This window comes from Microcaecilia unicolor, chromosome 1 (genome assembly GCF_901765095.1).
Source record: "Microcaecilia unicolor chromosome 1, aMicUni1.1, whole genome shotgun sequence".
Lineage (NCBI taxonomy): Eukaryota > Metazoa > Chordata > Amphibia > Gymnophiona > Siphonopidae > Microcaecilia > Microcaecilia unicolor.
The window spans coordinates 610,042,488-610,059,655 of record NC_044031.1 but is presented as its reverse complement, the minus strand read 5'-3'; the positions used below and the strand labels follow the sequence as shown (position 1 = coordinate 610,059,655).

Genomic DNA, 17,168 nt, shown 5'->3' with positions numbered 1-17,168 from the left:
ACTGGGTGGGTGGGTGGGAGGGAGGAGGGAGGGGCCCCAGGCACACACACTCTCTCTCTCACATGAACAATATACATCTTACTTTCAGACTCCTGAGGTAGGCACTTGTGCTCCGAAAACACAGCTGCTGTGTCAAGTCTTTTGATGTATTTTGAATAAATCCTTACATATAATCAATATCACGTCTTCCTTATGTCCTTTGGAAGTGCCTGTCTGCCATGCTCTTGGATTAGTGTCTCACTATGTTCGTAGGGATAAAGTGTTCCTCCACGTTCTTGTGGTTGATCTCTTCTGAATTTGTCACGTGCTAATGGCAACGTTAGCGCATGTATGTGGACAAAATAAGGATGAAGAAAACAAAGGAGAAAAGCTAATACTGTAAAGATCCTATATAATAATTCTCAACTCCAATGTTCTGTGCCTGGGACCGTGGCGCATTGAGAGGTGGTCTGCTAGGCTGTGTAGATCAGATGACGTCGGAGGCATGACGTGAGCCCGGGCGAGAAAGAAAAGGAGACATCAGATTGGCCAGTAGAAGAGAGAGGGGAGGAGCCGCGATGCAGGGAGCAGCAAATCAGCACAAAACGGCCCAGACCCAGTCACAATCGATGACGGGAGAGAGAAGGAATAGAAATCATCAGTGGCCAATAGGAAAGGAGCAGGGGAAGGAGCCAAAAGAGAAGAGACATCAGATTGGCCAGTAGAAGGGAGAGAGGAGGAGCAGCGATGCAGGGAGCAGCGAATCAGCACAAAATGGGGCGGACACAACCAGAATCGACTACGGAGGCGGGGGAGGGTTGGCGGCGGGAATGGTCACAGCAAGGGGGTCCAGGGTTCAGGAACTCCAAGGGGGAGTCTGGAAATCGGAGGGATGGGGTCTGCAAGGTGGAAGGAAGGAGTCAGGGAGGTGGGGTCTGGAACTCGGAGGGGAGGGTCGAGAAGGAACAAAAATCATCAGTGGCCAATAGGAAAGGAGCAGGGGAAGGAGAAAAAAGAGAAGAGACATCAGATTGGCCAATAGAAGGGAGAGGGGAGGAGCCGCAATGCAGGGAGCAGCAAATCAGCACAAAACGGGGCGGACCAAGCGGACGACGACCCTGGAACAAGGAAGGAGGGTGGGGACGACCCTAGAACACGGGGAGGGGGTGAAGACGACCCTGGAACACGGAGGGAGGGGGATGACGACCCTGGAACACGGAGGGAGGGTGGGGGCGACCCTGGAACACAGAGGGAGGGAGGGAAGGGACGACGACGACGACCCTGGAACATGGAGGAAGGGGGGACACTGGAACTGGGTGGGTGGGTGGGAGGGAGGAGGGAGGGGCCCCAGGCACACACACTCTCTCTCTCACAGACACACACTCGCACATAGTCTCACTCACTCTGTCACACACAAATTCACTCTCTCTCTCTCTCACACAGTCACTCTCACACACACACTCTCTCAAACATACACACTCCGAGGAAAACCTTGCTAGCGCCCGTTGCATTTGTGTCAGAAATGGGCCTTTTTTCCTAGTATTTTAATAAAAGGTCTTTTAGAATGTTCAACTACTCAATACACAAAATAACCTTGCTCAGCTGCAGATATACATGGCACAAGAACTCGACCCACTACAAATGTTTGTGACATGGCCGTGTTTTGGCAGTGTTGCTTGCATCAGGAGTCACCCAATCTAATGGTTTAAGGGAAAAATTCAGAAAGGTTACTGTGAGGCTTAAGATTCCTTCAAAAGAACCATGGGCCTGATACTTAAAGAAAGCAGAGATCAGAAAAATGTGCCCTATTTTCAGCCAAATTTAGAACCCCAAGTTCTCAACTGAAAATTCATCTTAACTTAGAAGCATATGTTATGCTTATAAATTTAGGCCTGACATTCATTTGCCTAGATTTATAAGCCTAATATACGAGCCTAGTGTGCAAGCACCCCTCCCCCTTCCGGGCCTGCTTACATGTCTCCTCTCCAGCTCTGCTCTGTTGCACTGCACAGGTTCTTCTGCCTGCCGCGTTCAAACAGGAAGTACATCACAATGGAGGAGGGACACGGCAGGAAGAAGGACCTGTGGCCAGAAAAGCAGAGTTAACGTGATAGCGTGATAACTCTGCTCTGTGGCGCACAAGAACAGGAGAGTCATGCTAGTGCTGGGTGGGCGCCAGGCCCCCTTGGAGGCCAGGCCCTGGGGAATTTTGCCCCCTCTGCCCCCCCTTGGCATCCCTGAGTGGAGGAGTAGCCTAATGGTTACTGAAGTGGCTTGAGAACCAGGAAAACTGGGTTCAGTTCCCATTACAGCTCCTTGTGACTCTGGGTAAGTCACTTAAACCTCCACTGACCCAGATATAAAATAAGTACCTGTACATAATCCTCCTAATTCTATAAAACTTGCCTCGAGATATGCACGCAAATTACATGCACATCTTAACTGAATAACAAGCCAATGAGTGCCAATAATTGGCTTTTTAACAAGCAATTATTGGCGCTAATTGGAATCAATTAAGATGTGTGTAAATTTAGGCACGTGATCCATTTCTACAATTTACGCAAATCCAGCTAAAAGGGTCATGGCAATGGGAGGATCATGGGCAGTTTGGGGTGGAGTGTGGGCATGGATTTCAGTTACACGTGCAACTGGGGCTATGGGCTAGATTCTATATATGACACCTAAACATTCTGTGCAGAATAAAAATACGCCAAGGCGTATTCTCTAAAGCACGCTTATATTTTATAGAATAGGCTTTAATTTCTGAGCACCTCTCCACGTGACCAAATTTAGTCATGACCATTTATGCCATGTTTTACTTGGTGTAAATCCCAATGCTTAAATTAGGCTCAGAGCAGGTGTATTCTATAACTAAGCGCATACATTTTAGAAATGCCCATACTCCTCCCAAGGCCATGCCCCCTTTTCAACTATGCGACTTAGAATTTAAGCTCACCACATTACAGAATACACTTTGACCTGTGTTTACAAAGGTGTGCTATAGGCGCATTAGCGTTTTTAACACGCGTTAACAGTTGTTGCGTGTCAAGTGCTCATGTGCGTATAGGAAAGTATTGGCGCATTAGCGTTTAATGTGCCTTAACTTTAAAGGCACGTTATAAATGCTAGCGTGCCTTAGTAAACATACCCCTTAAAGTTGTGCATGCAAATCTTAATGAATGCCAATTAGTGCTAATTGCTTGTTAACATCTAATTGATAGCGCTGATTAGCTAGTTAACCAATTAAGTTACATGAACTACTATAGAATATGCTTCGATTTCCGCACGGAAATTAAGGCGCGATATACAGAATCCTGGGGTATGTACCTAAATTTAGGCACTGGTATTTGTACCACAATTTCATTAGTGGAAATGGATGCGCCTAAATGTAGATGTGACCCCTGCGCTTAAGCACTGTTCTATAAACCACACTTGACTTTAGGCACAAAATGCTGAGATCCTAAATTTATGTTCCTAAGTAAGCCTCTTAAACTTGTGCCTTATTTTCAGCCAAATTTAGGAGCACAACTTTTCAGCTGAAAATTCTTCGTAATTTAGGAGCTTAAAAGTTATGCTTATAAATTTAGGCCTGCCATTTGTTTGACTAGATTTATGGACAGATACTTTGAGCCTGGTGCTGAAAATCAGTGCTAAGCTTCTAACTTCTTTTTCCCATCCTAATCTGCCCACATTATCAACCACTTTTTATGCTCCTAAATTTAAGAATTTAGTGAAATTTTTGAGTAAATGTTTATGTACCCAGCTCTAGTAAATTTTCAAAGAGGCCAATTTATGAGCACAACTTTCAAAGTTAGCAGTATAAATCCTTTGACTATCAGGCCCTCTCTTCTTTTGCCTAGATTTAGGAGGCTAAATCTTGAGCCTAGTACTGAAAATCAGTTCTACGCTCCTAAATTCTTTTACCTGCCCTAAATCCATCCCTGTTGCCACCCACTTTTTATGCTCATATATTTAAGAGTTTAGTGACATTCTGAATAAAAATGTATGCATCCAGCCCTAGCAAATTTTGAAAGAGGCCAGTTTATCTGGTCAATATTCAAAATGATTTAACTGGCCAGAAACAGCCACTGACTGGTTAGATCACTTGTTTGGGGCTATCTGCTCATTTTCAGCGGCACTTAACTGGTTATCGCCACTGAAAATGAGTGGTTAACGCCTAAGGGAAAAAACAGCTATTTTGGGGGCATTCCAGGAGTGGAGTCAGCACTTAACTAGTTGAGTGTCGATATTCAGTGCTTAACCGGCCAGGGTAACTGCATAAATGGAACCACAGAAAACACAGGCCTATCTTTATGCAGCAACCCAACGTCAGTTAAGCTCTGAACGTCCACTTAACTGGCTATGTGTTAGCCAGCACTACATAAACTGGATATTCAATGTCGAAGAACAGACATGTCCTGGCATTTAATATCCACGAATAATGCCAGTGACGGTCAGTAAAATGCTCACCCCAGTCAGCTGAATATTACCCCTATGAGCCTAACTCTCAGTTAGGAGCATAAATCCTTTGAGTATTAGACCCTAGGCATCTAAGTTTGTGCACCTAAGTTCTGGCAATGTAAAACATAAGCCCCTTGATATTCAGCGCTATTTAAATGGCCAGGGACGGCTCATGGATGGTTAAATAACGCTTAACTGGAGATATCCAGTTATCTCCCACTGCACATTCACGGGTGGTCAATGCATAGCAGCTAACCGGTTATATATTACACTTTATAATCGGCTGTTCGCTAATATTCAGCGCATCGCCAGCTAACTATGGTGGACAAATCAGGCTGCCGAAATAACAAGCCTATCTTTGGCCGCTATAAACTTAACAGGCCAGCACTGAAAGTTGGCTTGTCCAGTTAAATTTAAACCAGCCCAAAATAAACCACATATTTAATGCCAGTCACTGGAAACAGCCCGGAATTGACTATCTGGTCTGACCACTGACTGCGGGAGTTAGCCGGGATGCCTCCCGTTGTCTGAATATTGGCCCCAAGTTCTATAAGTAATGCGTGTAAGGGTAAGTCCCACCCGTGCTCTGCCCAAACTCCACCAAGGTGTATGCCTACTTGTAAACTACACGCTAAGTACAATATCCCCTAATTCTATATAAGTTGCCAAAAATTGTACACCATGCTCAGTTGGTGCAAATGGCAACAAAAAAGCAACAAGAGCCTTCAAAATCAGGACATAATTCCTTTAACTGTGTAGGTCAAACCTTAATCTTCTAGGAATGACCAAACACGGGCCATGTTTCAGTGCACAGCGCCTGCATCAGGGATCAGCTGCGTTATGACATCTAATTAATGCAATATGTGGTGATAGGACTTTCTCCCTAACACATATATTCACAGCACTGACGGTCCCTTTGTTATGAAGTCATAACACAGCTGACCCCTGATACAGGTACTGTGCGCCGAAACATGGCCCATGTCGAGTCATTCATAGAAGATTGAGGTTTGAGCTATTCAATTAAAGGAATTGTGTCCCGATTTTGAAGACTCTAGGTTTTTTTTTTTTTTTTTTTGCTATTTGGAATTTGTTCTGTACTTTGAACCCTCTCTGTGCTGTTGTCAGTTGGTGCAAATGACCATGCCTAAAGTTAGGGGCGATTCCCGTCTGTAAGCGCTATTCTATAAACTGCACCAAACTTTAAGCACAGCTTATAGAATAGCGCTCTTTTCAGCGCTGATTTTTTTTTATGCCATATAGAATCTAGCCCTATGTGCATATTTACAGAAAAGTGCTTTAAAGGCAGAATTTTGGCATTTACATGTGTGTGTGCACATGTATGCACACATATGCCATTATTCTAGATTTATGTATTGATTATGTATTTTATAAAATTACCCTCCACGTGTACCATATGAAATTTGCAAAGAAGCATTTAGGTGACACTGAAAATGTGGAAGAAAATGTGATGATCTGATGAAACCACAGGGGAAATGTTTGGTCTGAGTGTTAAGTAATAATGGATAGCGTAAAACAAACAGCACATTTCCTTGCTAAACCATCCCTACAGGAAAGCATGGTAGCTGTGGCATTATGTTGTAGGAATGCTTTGCAACAATGGGACAAGGAGGCTTTTGAAAACTGATGGGAAAAAAGATGGCAGAAAAGTACAGCAGATCACAGAAGAAAAGTTATTTTTGTTTTGTTCCATTATGTTTGTAAAATGTCCAAGTGTTAGGAATGCCCAAACCCCGCATTCCAAACGCCCTGACACCCCCCCCCCCCCCCCTTGTGCTTTGGACACACTGTATACAAATTGCATAAACATCTGCACAATATATTTCAAAAACACTGAATTGGACGTTTTGAGAAGAAAAAAAAAACGTCCAAATGGTGCTTTATGACACTTTTTTAATGTTTTTTTTTCTTTCGAAAATGAGCCTCATTGTATATCAAAACTTCCAGAGGGGTACCTACTCTAGTCTATTTATACCTTCATGCAAGGGACTGTCTTTCATATTAGCACAACATGCGAAATGTTGAGGTTCATTACCTTCACATGCCCCTTTCCAAGCAACATAGCAGAAGTCCAGTCTGGAGGACGGGAGCAGAAATTACTAGTGAAATACCACAGATGGAAAAACTGATTTAAGGATTTAGCCAGGGCCTGTGTAAGGCCTAGCAGCACTGCTGAGCCTGTAAGCAACTTGGGTGCAGATGCTGTTTCCATGGTAACTAGTGGACCAAATCCATTAGGGTTTCTAATAATAACTAACCTTCATCATTAAAACAGCTTTCTCTCCACATCTTAAGGGGTATTTACTGAGTAATATATAATTAGAACAAAAATTCTGGAACCAAGTCATCAAAACACCCTAGCAGATGTCTGCAATTAGCATGCAACACGAATTCTGAAAATTCTCAGTTTTATAGTTCACATGGCAGACGTAAATAGCCCAAAATACATTGGGAAAACAGGAATACAAGTGCTTTTATTATTTCTAGTGATAAGCTGAGACAGACAGAAGTGGGGAGTCTTTGCATAATAAAAATCATTAACCTCCCAATATTTTCCAGCTGGGGAGGTTTTAAATACCTTTGAAGCAAAACAAAAATGCATTTTAACAGTTGCACAGTTTAACTAAAGAACTAGCACTGTGTGTTTTTGCAAAACGTTATATATATATATATATATATATATATATATATATATATATATATATATATATATATATATATATTACACAACCTGATCAGGATAAGAGATCAGACCAGATATATACACACATCTATGTCCTTGTTTTAAAAGTGCATTCACTCCTTTCTATAGAAATGAGCATCGTTTTGCAAACATGTATCATTATTTTTTTCCTTCCAAAAAGGGCACTAACTTCACAAAGAAAAGACAGACCCACCAGCAAAACAGTTTCAGCCATTAACCAAGGAAAAAAAAACAAAAAGGACTCCAGCTTTTCAAAATCATCTTTTCAAAACCTTAAATAATAATAATGCCGAATGGACAAGAGGGAAAATCAACACACTGATATAATTATGGAAATAAGACCAGCAAACCATTTTCCCCTCTGTAGCTGCCTGTCACAGCATCTTATGAAATTGAAGGGGGCGGAAGGGGGAGGGGGCATCGGTGCTAGTCAATGAGCAGATTAAATTTTCATTCCGGATTGCTGCATGCAGTCGGTACTACTTCCCAATTACTATGTTTCAGGAGAGGGGAGGGCGAGGGGGAGGTATATTACACTTTAACACAATGCAAACATCTTTATAATGTATCAGCTTATTGCACAGCAGATCAAAGCATAGAAAACAAACACTTGTCCAGAGCCGGACTGCACAGATCTGTCAATCCTTATTAAAAGAAGCACAGTTTAATGATTTCTGTCTATTTTCTTGTTGATTTTTTTCCAGCTTGGACTTACCATGTCTGAACTGAGCTGGGCTAAAATGGCGAAGGTGGAGAGCCGATCACAGGAACATTTAGTTCGGAATGAATCGACCGGGACTGTACGGCAGCCTCGGAAGGACCAAGCACCAAGCTGAGAAGATCTAAGGGGGGGAAGGGGGAGAATGAAAACCAAGGGGAGGGGAGGTAAAGAAAAAGTGAGGGGGGGGGGGGGAGATCAACACACACCGTGAGAATCAAAGCAGTCGACACCCATTGCAAAATCTGAAAACATCAGAGGAAAGGATGGGGTTGAAATGCTGAAGATTTTTTTTTTTTTAATCCAGACAGGGAAAAGAGAGTTGCTGGGTGGGAGGGGAGGGAGATTTGGACGCGTCATAGTGAAATGTGCAAAAGCACATCAAGACACAAACACACATCCACACAGACAGGAGATGAACACATACACTTTTTTTTTTTTTTTTGCAAGAAAAATAGCAAAAGGCCAATTGACATAGATTTAAATATAGATTGAATCTCTCATATAAAAAGGGGAGTATCCATCACCATCCTTGCATTTAATGCATGCAAATGAAAATAACAAGCACTTGTTTTGTTCACCCCTTCCCCAGGGCAATCGCCCCAGCACAATACTTTGCCTGGATGGGCGATTGCCTGGCTGCAACCACAGGGAAACCGAAAGCTTCAGGATGGCATGGCAGGATTGGAGAAGTGGTCACCACCACAGACTACACCAAAAAGTACATGAGATTTGGCTTTATCAGGAAAACTCACAGAGCAAAACAAAATGACCACCCAGGTGCTAGGGGTTTGATCAATGGATGAGGGAAGAATGCTTTGGAAGGAGGGGGAAAGGTCAGTAGGTAATAACATTTTTCATACCATCAACAATTAAAATGTGCTTCTGCAAAATTACAGATGTTTTTTAAAATAAGAAAAGAGACATAAATACTCCCATTTCCTGAAGGATCACGTGAAGACAAAGCTTCCATTTATTCAAAGTGAACCATGCACAATCCTCCAAACAAAAACAATAAATATTCAAATATGGTTCCACCAGGTATTGAGCCTTAATAACAAAATACATGGAGAAACTTATTTTTTATTTTTTATCAAGGTTCTGGACCAAAATGCCACATTGAGCCTGCAAATAGGTGGGAAAATGTGGGATACAAATGCAATAAATAAATAGAGGAAAATGACCCTCAGAATCACTTCCCTCCTCCTCTGTTTAGCTATTTTTAAACTGGTCTGTGCACTGCATAAGGTCAGACTAAGAAAGAACAAGGTAAGAGCAAATTGACTCCCAAATGAAAGTACCACCAAAACTTCAACTCCAAACTAGAACTGCAATCAACAAAAAGATTTAGCCCAAAAACAGCCCAGACCATGCCCCACAGTAGCCAACTTGCTCCTCCCTGACATTAACATATCCCAACCTATATCAAATGAAATGGTTATTTTAGTGCAGGGAACGTGCGGGGATGGAGGACATTCCAGTGGGGATGGTTGAAATTTCAGTCCCGGTTGAACTCTCTATTTCAGAAGCATCTCCATGTATGAAGAGGGACATTTTCATGTGTAAATTGCATTCATGTGTATTTTATTTCAAAGGAGGGGGTGGTTTGGGCAGGCTGAAAATGTATGTGTGTATTTCCTAGTTTACAATGAGAATACCCACGTACTTTAAGGCAGACCTCAAACCTGTCCTGGGGGACCACCAGCCAGTTGGGTTTTCAGGATATCCCAAATAGATATGTATGAGGCAGATTTGCATGACTGTCTCCTTCATTATATGCAAATCTATCTCATGCATATTCATTAGGAATATCCTGAAAACCCAAATGGCTGGTGGTCCCCCAAGACAAGTTTGAGAACCACTGTTTTAAGTAATTTCCATGTCGGCTTTTGCTCCTGCTACAAGGCATAAGTATGTGCCAGCTGCCTGTTGGTTTGAACCTGAAATCTCCACCAGTGAGTCAGGAGATAAGTGCACTAACCTCCCTGGTGTCCACCATCCACAACCTCAAAAATTCAGAAGAAAACATTATTTCACTCCTAGAAGAAAACATTATTTCACTCCTTTTGTTAATTGGTTCCTCTTATATCTGTGAGATTTTAAAATCTGCCACATGCATGTGTCAGCACTGGCAATTAGGGACAGGTAGTGGTGTACCGAGGGTGGGGCGGTGGGGGCGGTCTGCCCCAGGTGCATGCCGCTGGAGGGGTGCAGAAAGCAGCCGTGTGGCTGTCGGCTCCGCTGGTTCCCTGCTCCCTCTGCCCTGGAACAGGTTACTTCCTGTTCCGGGGCAGAGGGAGCAGGGAACCAGCGGAACCGACAGCCCCACAGCTGCTCCCAGCAGATAAGAATGCACCGGGGGGGGGGGCTTGGGTGATATGCCAGGGGGGTGTCGTGCTGCACCAGGTGGGAAGGACACCGCTGCACCCGGGTGGAGGTGTGCAGCAGCGATCCGCCCCGGGTAGCAGCTAATCAAGGATCACCACTGGAGACAGGCTAACCAAATAGACAGTGAATTGGCCCTCAGATGAAACCAAAGCTGGAGGCAGAGATGGTAGAAGCCACAATTTTATTAATTAGGGATGGGCTGCCAGAAAATGTTACTTCATATCGTTTCCCATGTCATATCCGGGAATGTTTCTTTAATTAATTTTCATTTGGCCATTTTTTTTCATCAAGACAGCAAAGTTGTTGGGTGGGCACTCCTTAGAAAGAGGATGCACCTGATTTATAGAGGTCGCCAAAAATTGTGCAAGCAAATGTAGGCGTGTTGCAGATTTGTGCACAGTTTAATAGAATAATGAGCCAATTAGTGCCAATAATTGGCTTGTTAACAAGCTATTATTGGCACTAATTAAATTTAATTGGGAATTAGTCGTGTAAAGCTAGGCGCAGGATCCGCAGTCCAAAAAAAGGGGCGCAGAAATGGGAGGGTCCTGGACATTTCAGAGCAGATCGGGGATGTGGTTTTGAGTTACACTCGCAATTGTAGAATAATGGTGCTCTGTACATAAATTTAGGTGTGGACCTTTGCACCATGTTCTCATTGGTGCAAATGGCCACACCTAAATTTATGCACAACCTTTCTACTTAAGCATTAATTCTATAAACCGTGCCAAATCTTAGGCATGGCTTATAGAATACCACTTACGAGGGTTTTTTTCAGGGCCAATATTTTAGGCCCCATATATAGAATCTAGCCCTATGGTGGTAATTGTCTAAAAGTTGTCTAATTCCATTATAAAATACTAGTTTATGTCCATAGGTGCTCAGCATGCCCCTAACTCACCCATGCCCTTCCAAATTCCACAACTCCCTTGCAGTTGTGCACAACGGATTTTGCATGCACAATTTGCAGAATCTTGCTCTAATGCATTGAAGTACCACATGAGGTAATTATAGATAACCATCAGAAGCCACGACTACAGATTGAACTTTCTGGCTGGCTCTAAACCCTTGTGAACTTTATTAGGGAGAAACTTGCAGTGCCTAAGTTACTTGAAGATTCTTGCAAGAGGAACGAAGGGTTAACTATATGTGGGTAAACATGCACATGCATGCTCTGTATGTGCTCATTCTTACTCATATTCAGGGCAGGACAGGGCCTGGGCGGAGTTTATTTACACATGTACTTTTAGATTTTACAAAATTTCATGCGTACATTTTCATGGCAGAACTTCCGGCGTTCAATGGCAGGTGTAACTGTGTGCATATACGTTTGCCAAGGTAGTCTTTAAAGCAAAATTATACCTCCCTCCCCCGATATTCAGCACTATTTAAGCAGCCAGGAACAATTCCTGACCGGTTAAATAGCACTTAATCAGCTATCCGTGAATATTCAGCGCATTGCCGGTTAAGATTGGCAGCCAAATCGGGCCACTCAAATAGCAGGATACCTTTGGTAGCTATAAATTTAACCAGCCAGCACAGAATATTGGCTTTGATGGTGAAGTTTAAACCAGCCAAAAATAAACCAGATATTCGATGCCAGTCATCTGAAATGGTCTGGCATTGAGTATCCGGGAGTTAACTGAGCTGCCTCCTACGGTCTGAATATTGGCCCCATACATTTCAGATTGTTTTGAAAATTGTCATATTCTATGCATGTAGCTTCCTGTAAATCCATTCAGACAGCTACAAAGTTATCTCCGAGGTGGTCACTGTGGAGTTCTTTTACCAAGCTGTGGTTAAAGGACCCCTGCGGTGGCATTGGTGCATGGGTTTTCCACACGCCGAGTCCCACTTCTACAGGAGTAAAAGGATTTTCGTAAATGGAAATGGCTGTGTGGTAAGTGAAGCACTTGCTGCACGGCCATTTACTTCTGTGCTAGCCCGGCGGTAAAAAGTATATATACAGTGCAATCCGCTTAAGTGCAAGGGTCTGGGACCAAAGAAATGCATGCAGTTAACCGGAGCGTGCACTTAACCATTGTGACCCAAAGAAGCTTGACATCTGATAAACATATGTACAGTACTGTTTATTATTATATGTACAGTATACAGTCTCAGTTAACTGATGTTAGCTTACTTGAAGTAATCAGTTACAGTCCTCTGTACACTATTGGGTCTTTGAGTTCCATAAACTACGTCTGCCAGACGGTAAAAACTGTCACAGCACTGACATCCAATGGCCTCCAGATAGGCCCGCACTGTGTTGAGACTCTCCAGCGCTCTTGCAAAAGTGACAGGACGAGGTTGTTGAATTTTGTCAGCATGTGCCTCGCTGCTCATTTCATCCTCTGTTTCATCATCAGCCGTTGTTGCCTGCGTGTAGGCGCATATCTCGACATCAGTGCTGTCGTCAGCTGTTTGTAGATCGTAATCAACAGCTACGTAACGATGAAACTCTTCAGTAACACCGGCTGGGATGTCAATAACCTGTTCATCTGACACGTTTGCAACAGCTGCATCTGCTTCATCCCTCTCCACATCCTTAACACAGCTTGCCCGCTTGTAGCAGTTCACAATGGTTGCCTGTGTAACATGATTCCAGGCTTCTTTCTGCATATGTAGGGAATCCAACAGTGATAGATTATGAGCCAGGTCAACAGCACGTTTATCCTTGCCAGTCTGGTCATCCATAACGCTCATTGGACGACGTAGCACAAGAGACCGATAATGTTGTTTGAAATTGGCTATTATGCCCTGATCCATAGGTTGGATCAGAGAGGTAGTGTTTGGTGGCAGGAAGACCACCTTGACGTTAGACAGCCTGACATCATCCCTGTGTGCAGCACAATTATCACATAGCAGCAAAATCTGACGCTTTTGTGCCCACATTATAGTGTCTAACTTCTTTAGCCACTGCTTCCAAATTTCCCCAGTCATCCATGAATTTGCGTTAGCCTCGTATGACACAGGAAGTCGCTTAACTTTCTTGAAGCAATGGGGCTGTTTGCTCTTTCCATTGACGAGTGGTTCCAACTTCTCACTCCCATCTATATTGCAGCAAAGGAGGATCATCAGTCGGTACTTCGACGTTTTACCTCCAGTAGTTTTGGCATGTTTGAATGCAAGTGTTCCATCAGGAATCGCTCGCCAGTAGAGACCGTTTTCGTCAGCATTGAAAATGTCACGAGGTGCAAACTCGTTCAAAATGGTAGGAAGAACTGAAACAACCCAATTTTCAGCACCAAAGTCATCAGCGTCTTGTTTCTCATCATGCTGTTTCTTGAATTTTATCCTGTTCCTTTCCTTCCATCTTTCCAACCATCCAACAGTGGCTTTGAATTCAGTTAGTCCATGACTTTCAACTAGCTGGTTAGCTTTCTCCATAAGCAGTGGACCACTGACAGGAAGCTGTCTGCTCCTGACTCGAGAAAATCACCGAAGAAGAGCAACTTCTACCTCCTCAGCTTTTCCCGCCCGCTTTCGTTTCCGTTGTGGATTTGTATTGTTTTGCCAGTCTTCCAGAAGCTGGTCTTTCTGCTTCAAGACACGTGAAATTTGACTGCCATTGACACCATATTCTTTAGCAATAGATGCTTGACTTTGTTTGACACCATATTCTTTAGCAATAGATGCTTGACTTTGTTTGTTTTCTAATTTTTTAAGAACTTCTATTCGTTCAGCCAGTGTTAAAGTCTTACAATTTCACCACGACGACGATGACCCCAGTGTATGCTCTAACAACATTCTTTTGCTTAATCTGCCTGTGGCAGTTAAAGGGGCGGTAAATTTGAAATCTCGTTGGTTGACATGCGCCAATTGGCTTCCATATTCCGTGTGCGCGCTTATGTGGAGTCTTTCCTGCAGAGAAGCGGTCTTGAACCATGCATATAAGCGAATCTTGCACTTATCAGTGGTGCGCTAAATCGAAATAGATGGTGCCAAAAATGGGACCAAAGTATGGCATGCAGTTAAACAGAGCATGCACTTATCTGACATACACTTAAATGGAGTGCACATGTTTATATATATATTTGAGTGCTGGAAATTTTGATTGCTGAAAATAGTGCATGGCTCCTCATGCAGCTTGTTGTGTATCCTAGAAATAAGCAGTGGATTTTCCCCAAGTTCATTTTAACGCACATTAACTAGATTTAGCGAGCACTACAATTTTTAAGGCCCATTAAAGACCTGAATGTGTGCTAATGAATGCACTTCCCCAACAAATAAAGCTACTGACATTCAGGAGTAAGAAAGTCACTCTTCTTAACTTTAAGCACATTTTCAGTTGACTTATCCCGCTATGGTGGATAACTGAATATAAAGTCCTAACATTAACTAGATAACAGATGTGGGTCTTTCCCACGTGCTTAAGGCCATTTTTACTGCAGCCATAAATATGGCTATTTTGTATTGTTTGCATTAATGGCCATACACCAATGTGTGAACTTACAGCCACCCTTTTTGTAGGTGGTAAAAGCTCAAATGTAATCCTTGCGCCAACAGCACACAGTAATGGAGATGTGCTGTTTGGTTAGTATAGGAGTACTCACTCTCCGCTCCCCTGATACCCCATCATAAAAAAAACCTTAAAATATGTTTTTTGACATGTGGTTAGCAAGCACACATTTGACAGTTAGCACGTCCCATGGTGCACCATTAGATTTATCGTATTGTAATTCGCAGTAAACCTGGCAGCTCACGGAATAGAAGTCATTATATTGAATTGTATTTTAAGCTCTGTTCGGCGTGCATTAGAGCCTAGCGCAGCTTTAACAAAAGGGCCCCTAAGCAATGTTCCCTCTAAGCTGAGTGGGAGTCCTCCATATACAGTCCTGCCAGTGGAGGGTGCTGTTTCACTATCATATTTTCAATAGTGAGGGACAGGCTAACTTTGCAGGACTCCAGGGAACTTGACTGTCCCTAGAAACTGAATCACAACAATGAAGCACCACCCCCTGTTAGTAGCAATGTACTTGGAGGACACCCACTCAGCTTAGAGAGAACAGTGCCCTTAAGTTAATCGAGTAACCTTAGGATAGCTATTTATGCAGTCAGGGGGTAATTCATAAAGTATGCACTAACATTTATGAACTGATTATGTGCATAAATGATTAGAATAACAACATGTATGTAAATGCCACAAAGAAGCCGCACAGATGCACAACAGAGCAGATGCAAAAAGACTGCAGTTCCAAATTCAATGTATAAAATGATGCCTTTATTTAAAAATACCAGACGTGTTCCACGTTTTGCCCACACATGGGCTGCATCAGGGGTTACAATACACCAGGGAGGAGTGCCTGGGATGCACAGTCCCGATCTAAATTTGTTAGTGCTCAGCAGAACAGCTTGAAGCACAAGTAAGCACAGGCTGTTTCCTCCATAGCTGCAACAGTAAACATACTAGTTTCTGCTCTGCTCTGCTACTGCTCACACAGTTCCAGCTTGAAGGACAGCTAAGCACCGGCTGTTTCCTTCACAGCTGCTGCAACACATTTAAATAAAGGCATCATTTTATATACTGGACTTGGATCTGCTCTCTTCTTGCGTAAATGCCAAAATTCAATCTAAGTGAATATCTTACATTACGCATATTTGACAGATATGTTATACATAGGTGGAGTCTGGGTGGAATGTGAGCGGGACTCACACATGGGTATATGTTATGCTGGATTCTCTGGCATTTAGACATAAGCAGTTAAAGCAGCTCCATGACTGGTATAAGTGATCATATCTAACATCATGCATGCATATATACTCATTCATACTAGTGTCTTATAAAAGAAAGAAGGTCCCTACTTTTTTTTTCATAGAATAGATGCCATATAAGCAACCTCTAGGCATCTAAATATAGGTGAACTGTTATAGAACTGAGCTTTCAGTATCAACTAGTTAACGTTAAGCAGATAGGGTTGAGTAGTGGCATGCCTCCAAGCCATCTCATTTTTCTCTGGTTAACCTCTGGCCATAAGAACATAATTGTCACCATGCTAGGACAGACCCAAGGTTCATCAAGCCCAGTATCTTGTTTCCAACAGTGGCCAATCCAAGTCAAAAGTACCTGGCAAGATATCAAAACAGTAAAGCAGATTTTATGCTGCTGATCCTAGAAATAAGCAATGGATTTTCCCCGAGTCCATTTTAATAATGGCTTATGAATTTTTCTTTTAGGAAATGATCCAAACCGTTTTTAAACCCTGCTAAGCTAACTGCTTTTACCACATTCTCTGGCAACGAATTCCAGAGTTTAATTACATGTTGAGAGAAGAAATATTTTCTCTGGTTTGTTTTAAATTTACTACTTAGTAGCTTCATTGTGTGCCCCCTAGTCCTAGTATTTTTGGAAAGAGTAAACAGGCGATTCACATCCGCCCATTCCAGTCCGCTCAGTATTTTATAGACCTCTATCATATCTCCCCTCAGCTGTCTCTTCTCCAAGCTGAACAGCCCTAGCCACTTTAGAGTTTCCTGATAAGACCAGTTATTGATTTGCCTGCCATGAAGTTAAGTACTCACTGGCCCTTAAGTTTTGAACAGAAGAATTTATTTGGTGAACTCCGAACTTGACTACATTAATTGATTTGAATATTGACCCCAATATAAATATAATTGATTAACAATTACTGCACGATGTCCGTTTACCATTGGGTTAGTGCGGGACATCTTAGCGCCACCTCAATGGGTGGCGGTATGTGCTCACTCCGAAATGGCTGCACAGCAAGTGTGAACTTGCCACAAGGCCATTTCTTTTTTCCACCTTTTTATCCTCTGCAGTAAAAGGGGACTATATGCATGGAAAAAACTCATGCTGCCACCAGCACAGGGCCCCTTTTACCACAGCTTAGTAAAAGAAGCCCTTTATGCTCTACCCATGGCTCAAAAATAACCGGATATTCA

General features: G+C 42.8%; 1 protein-coding gene across 1 annotated transcript in view; it reads right to left on the bottom strand.

Annotated features, from left to right (window-relative positions):
* The window catches only part of ADGRB1 (adhesion G protein-coupled receptor B1), a 474,869-nt gene that overhangs the window by 173,140 nt on the left and 284,561 nt on the right, over positions 1-17,168 (bottom strand). Inside the window, exon 20 of the mRNA XM_030190012.1 lies at positions 7,878-8,004. Within this exon, the coding sequence (XP_030045872.1) occupies positions 7,878-8,004 (127 nt within the window). The remainder of the gene's footprint in view (positions 1-7,877; positions 8,005-17,168) is intronic.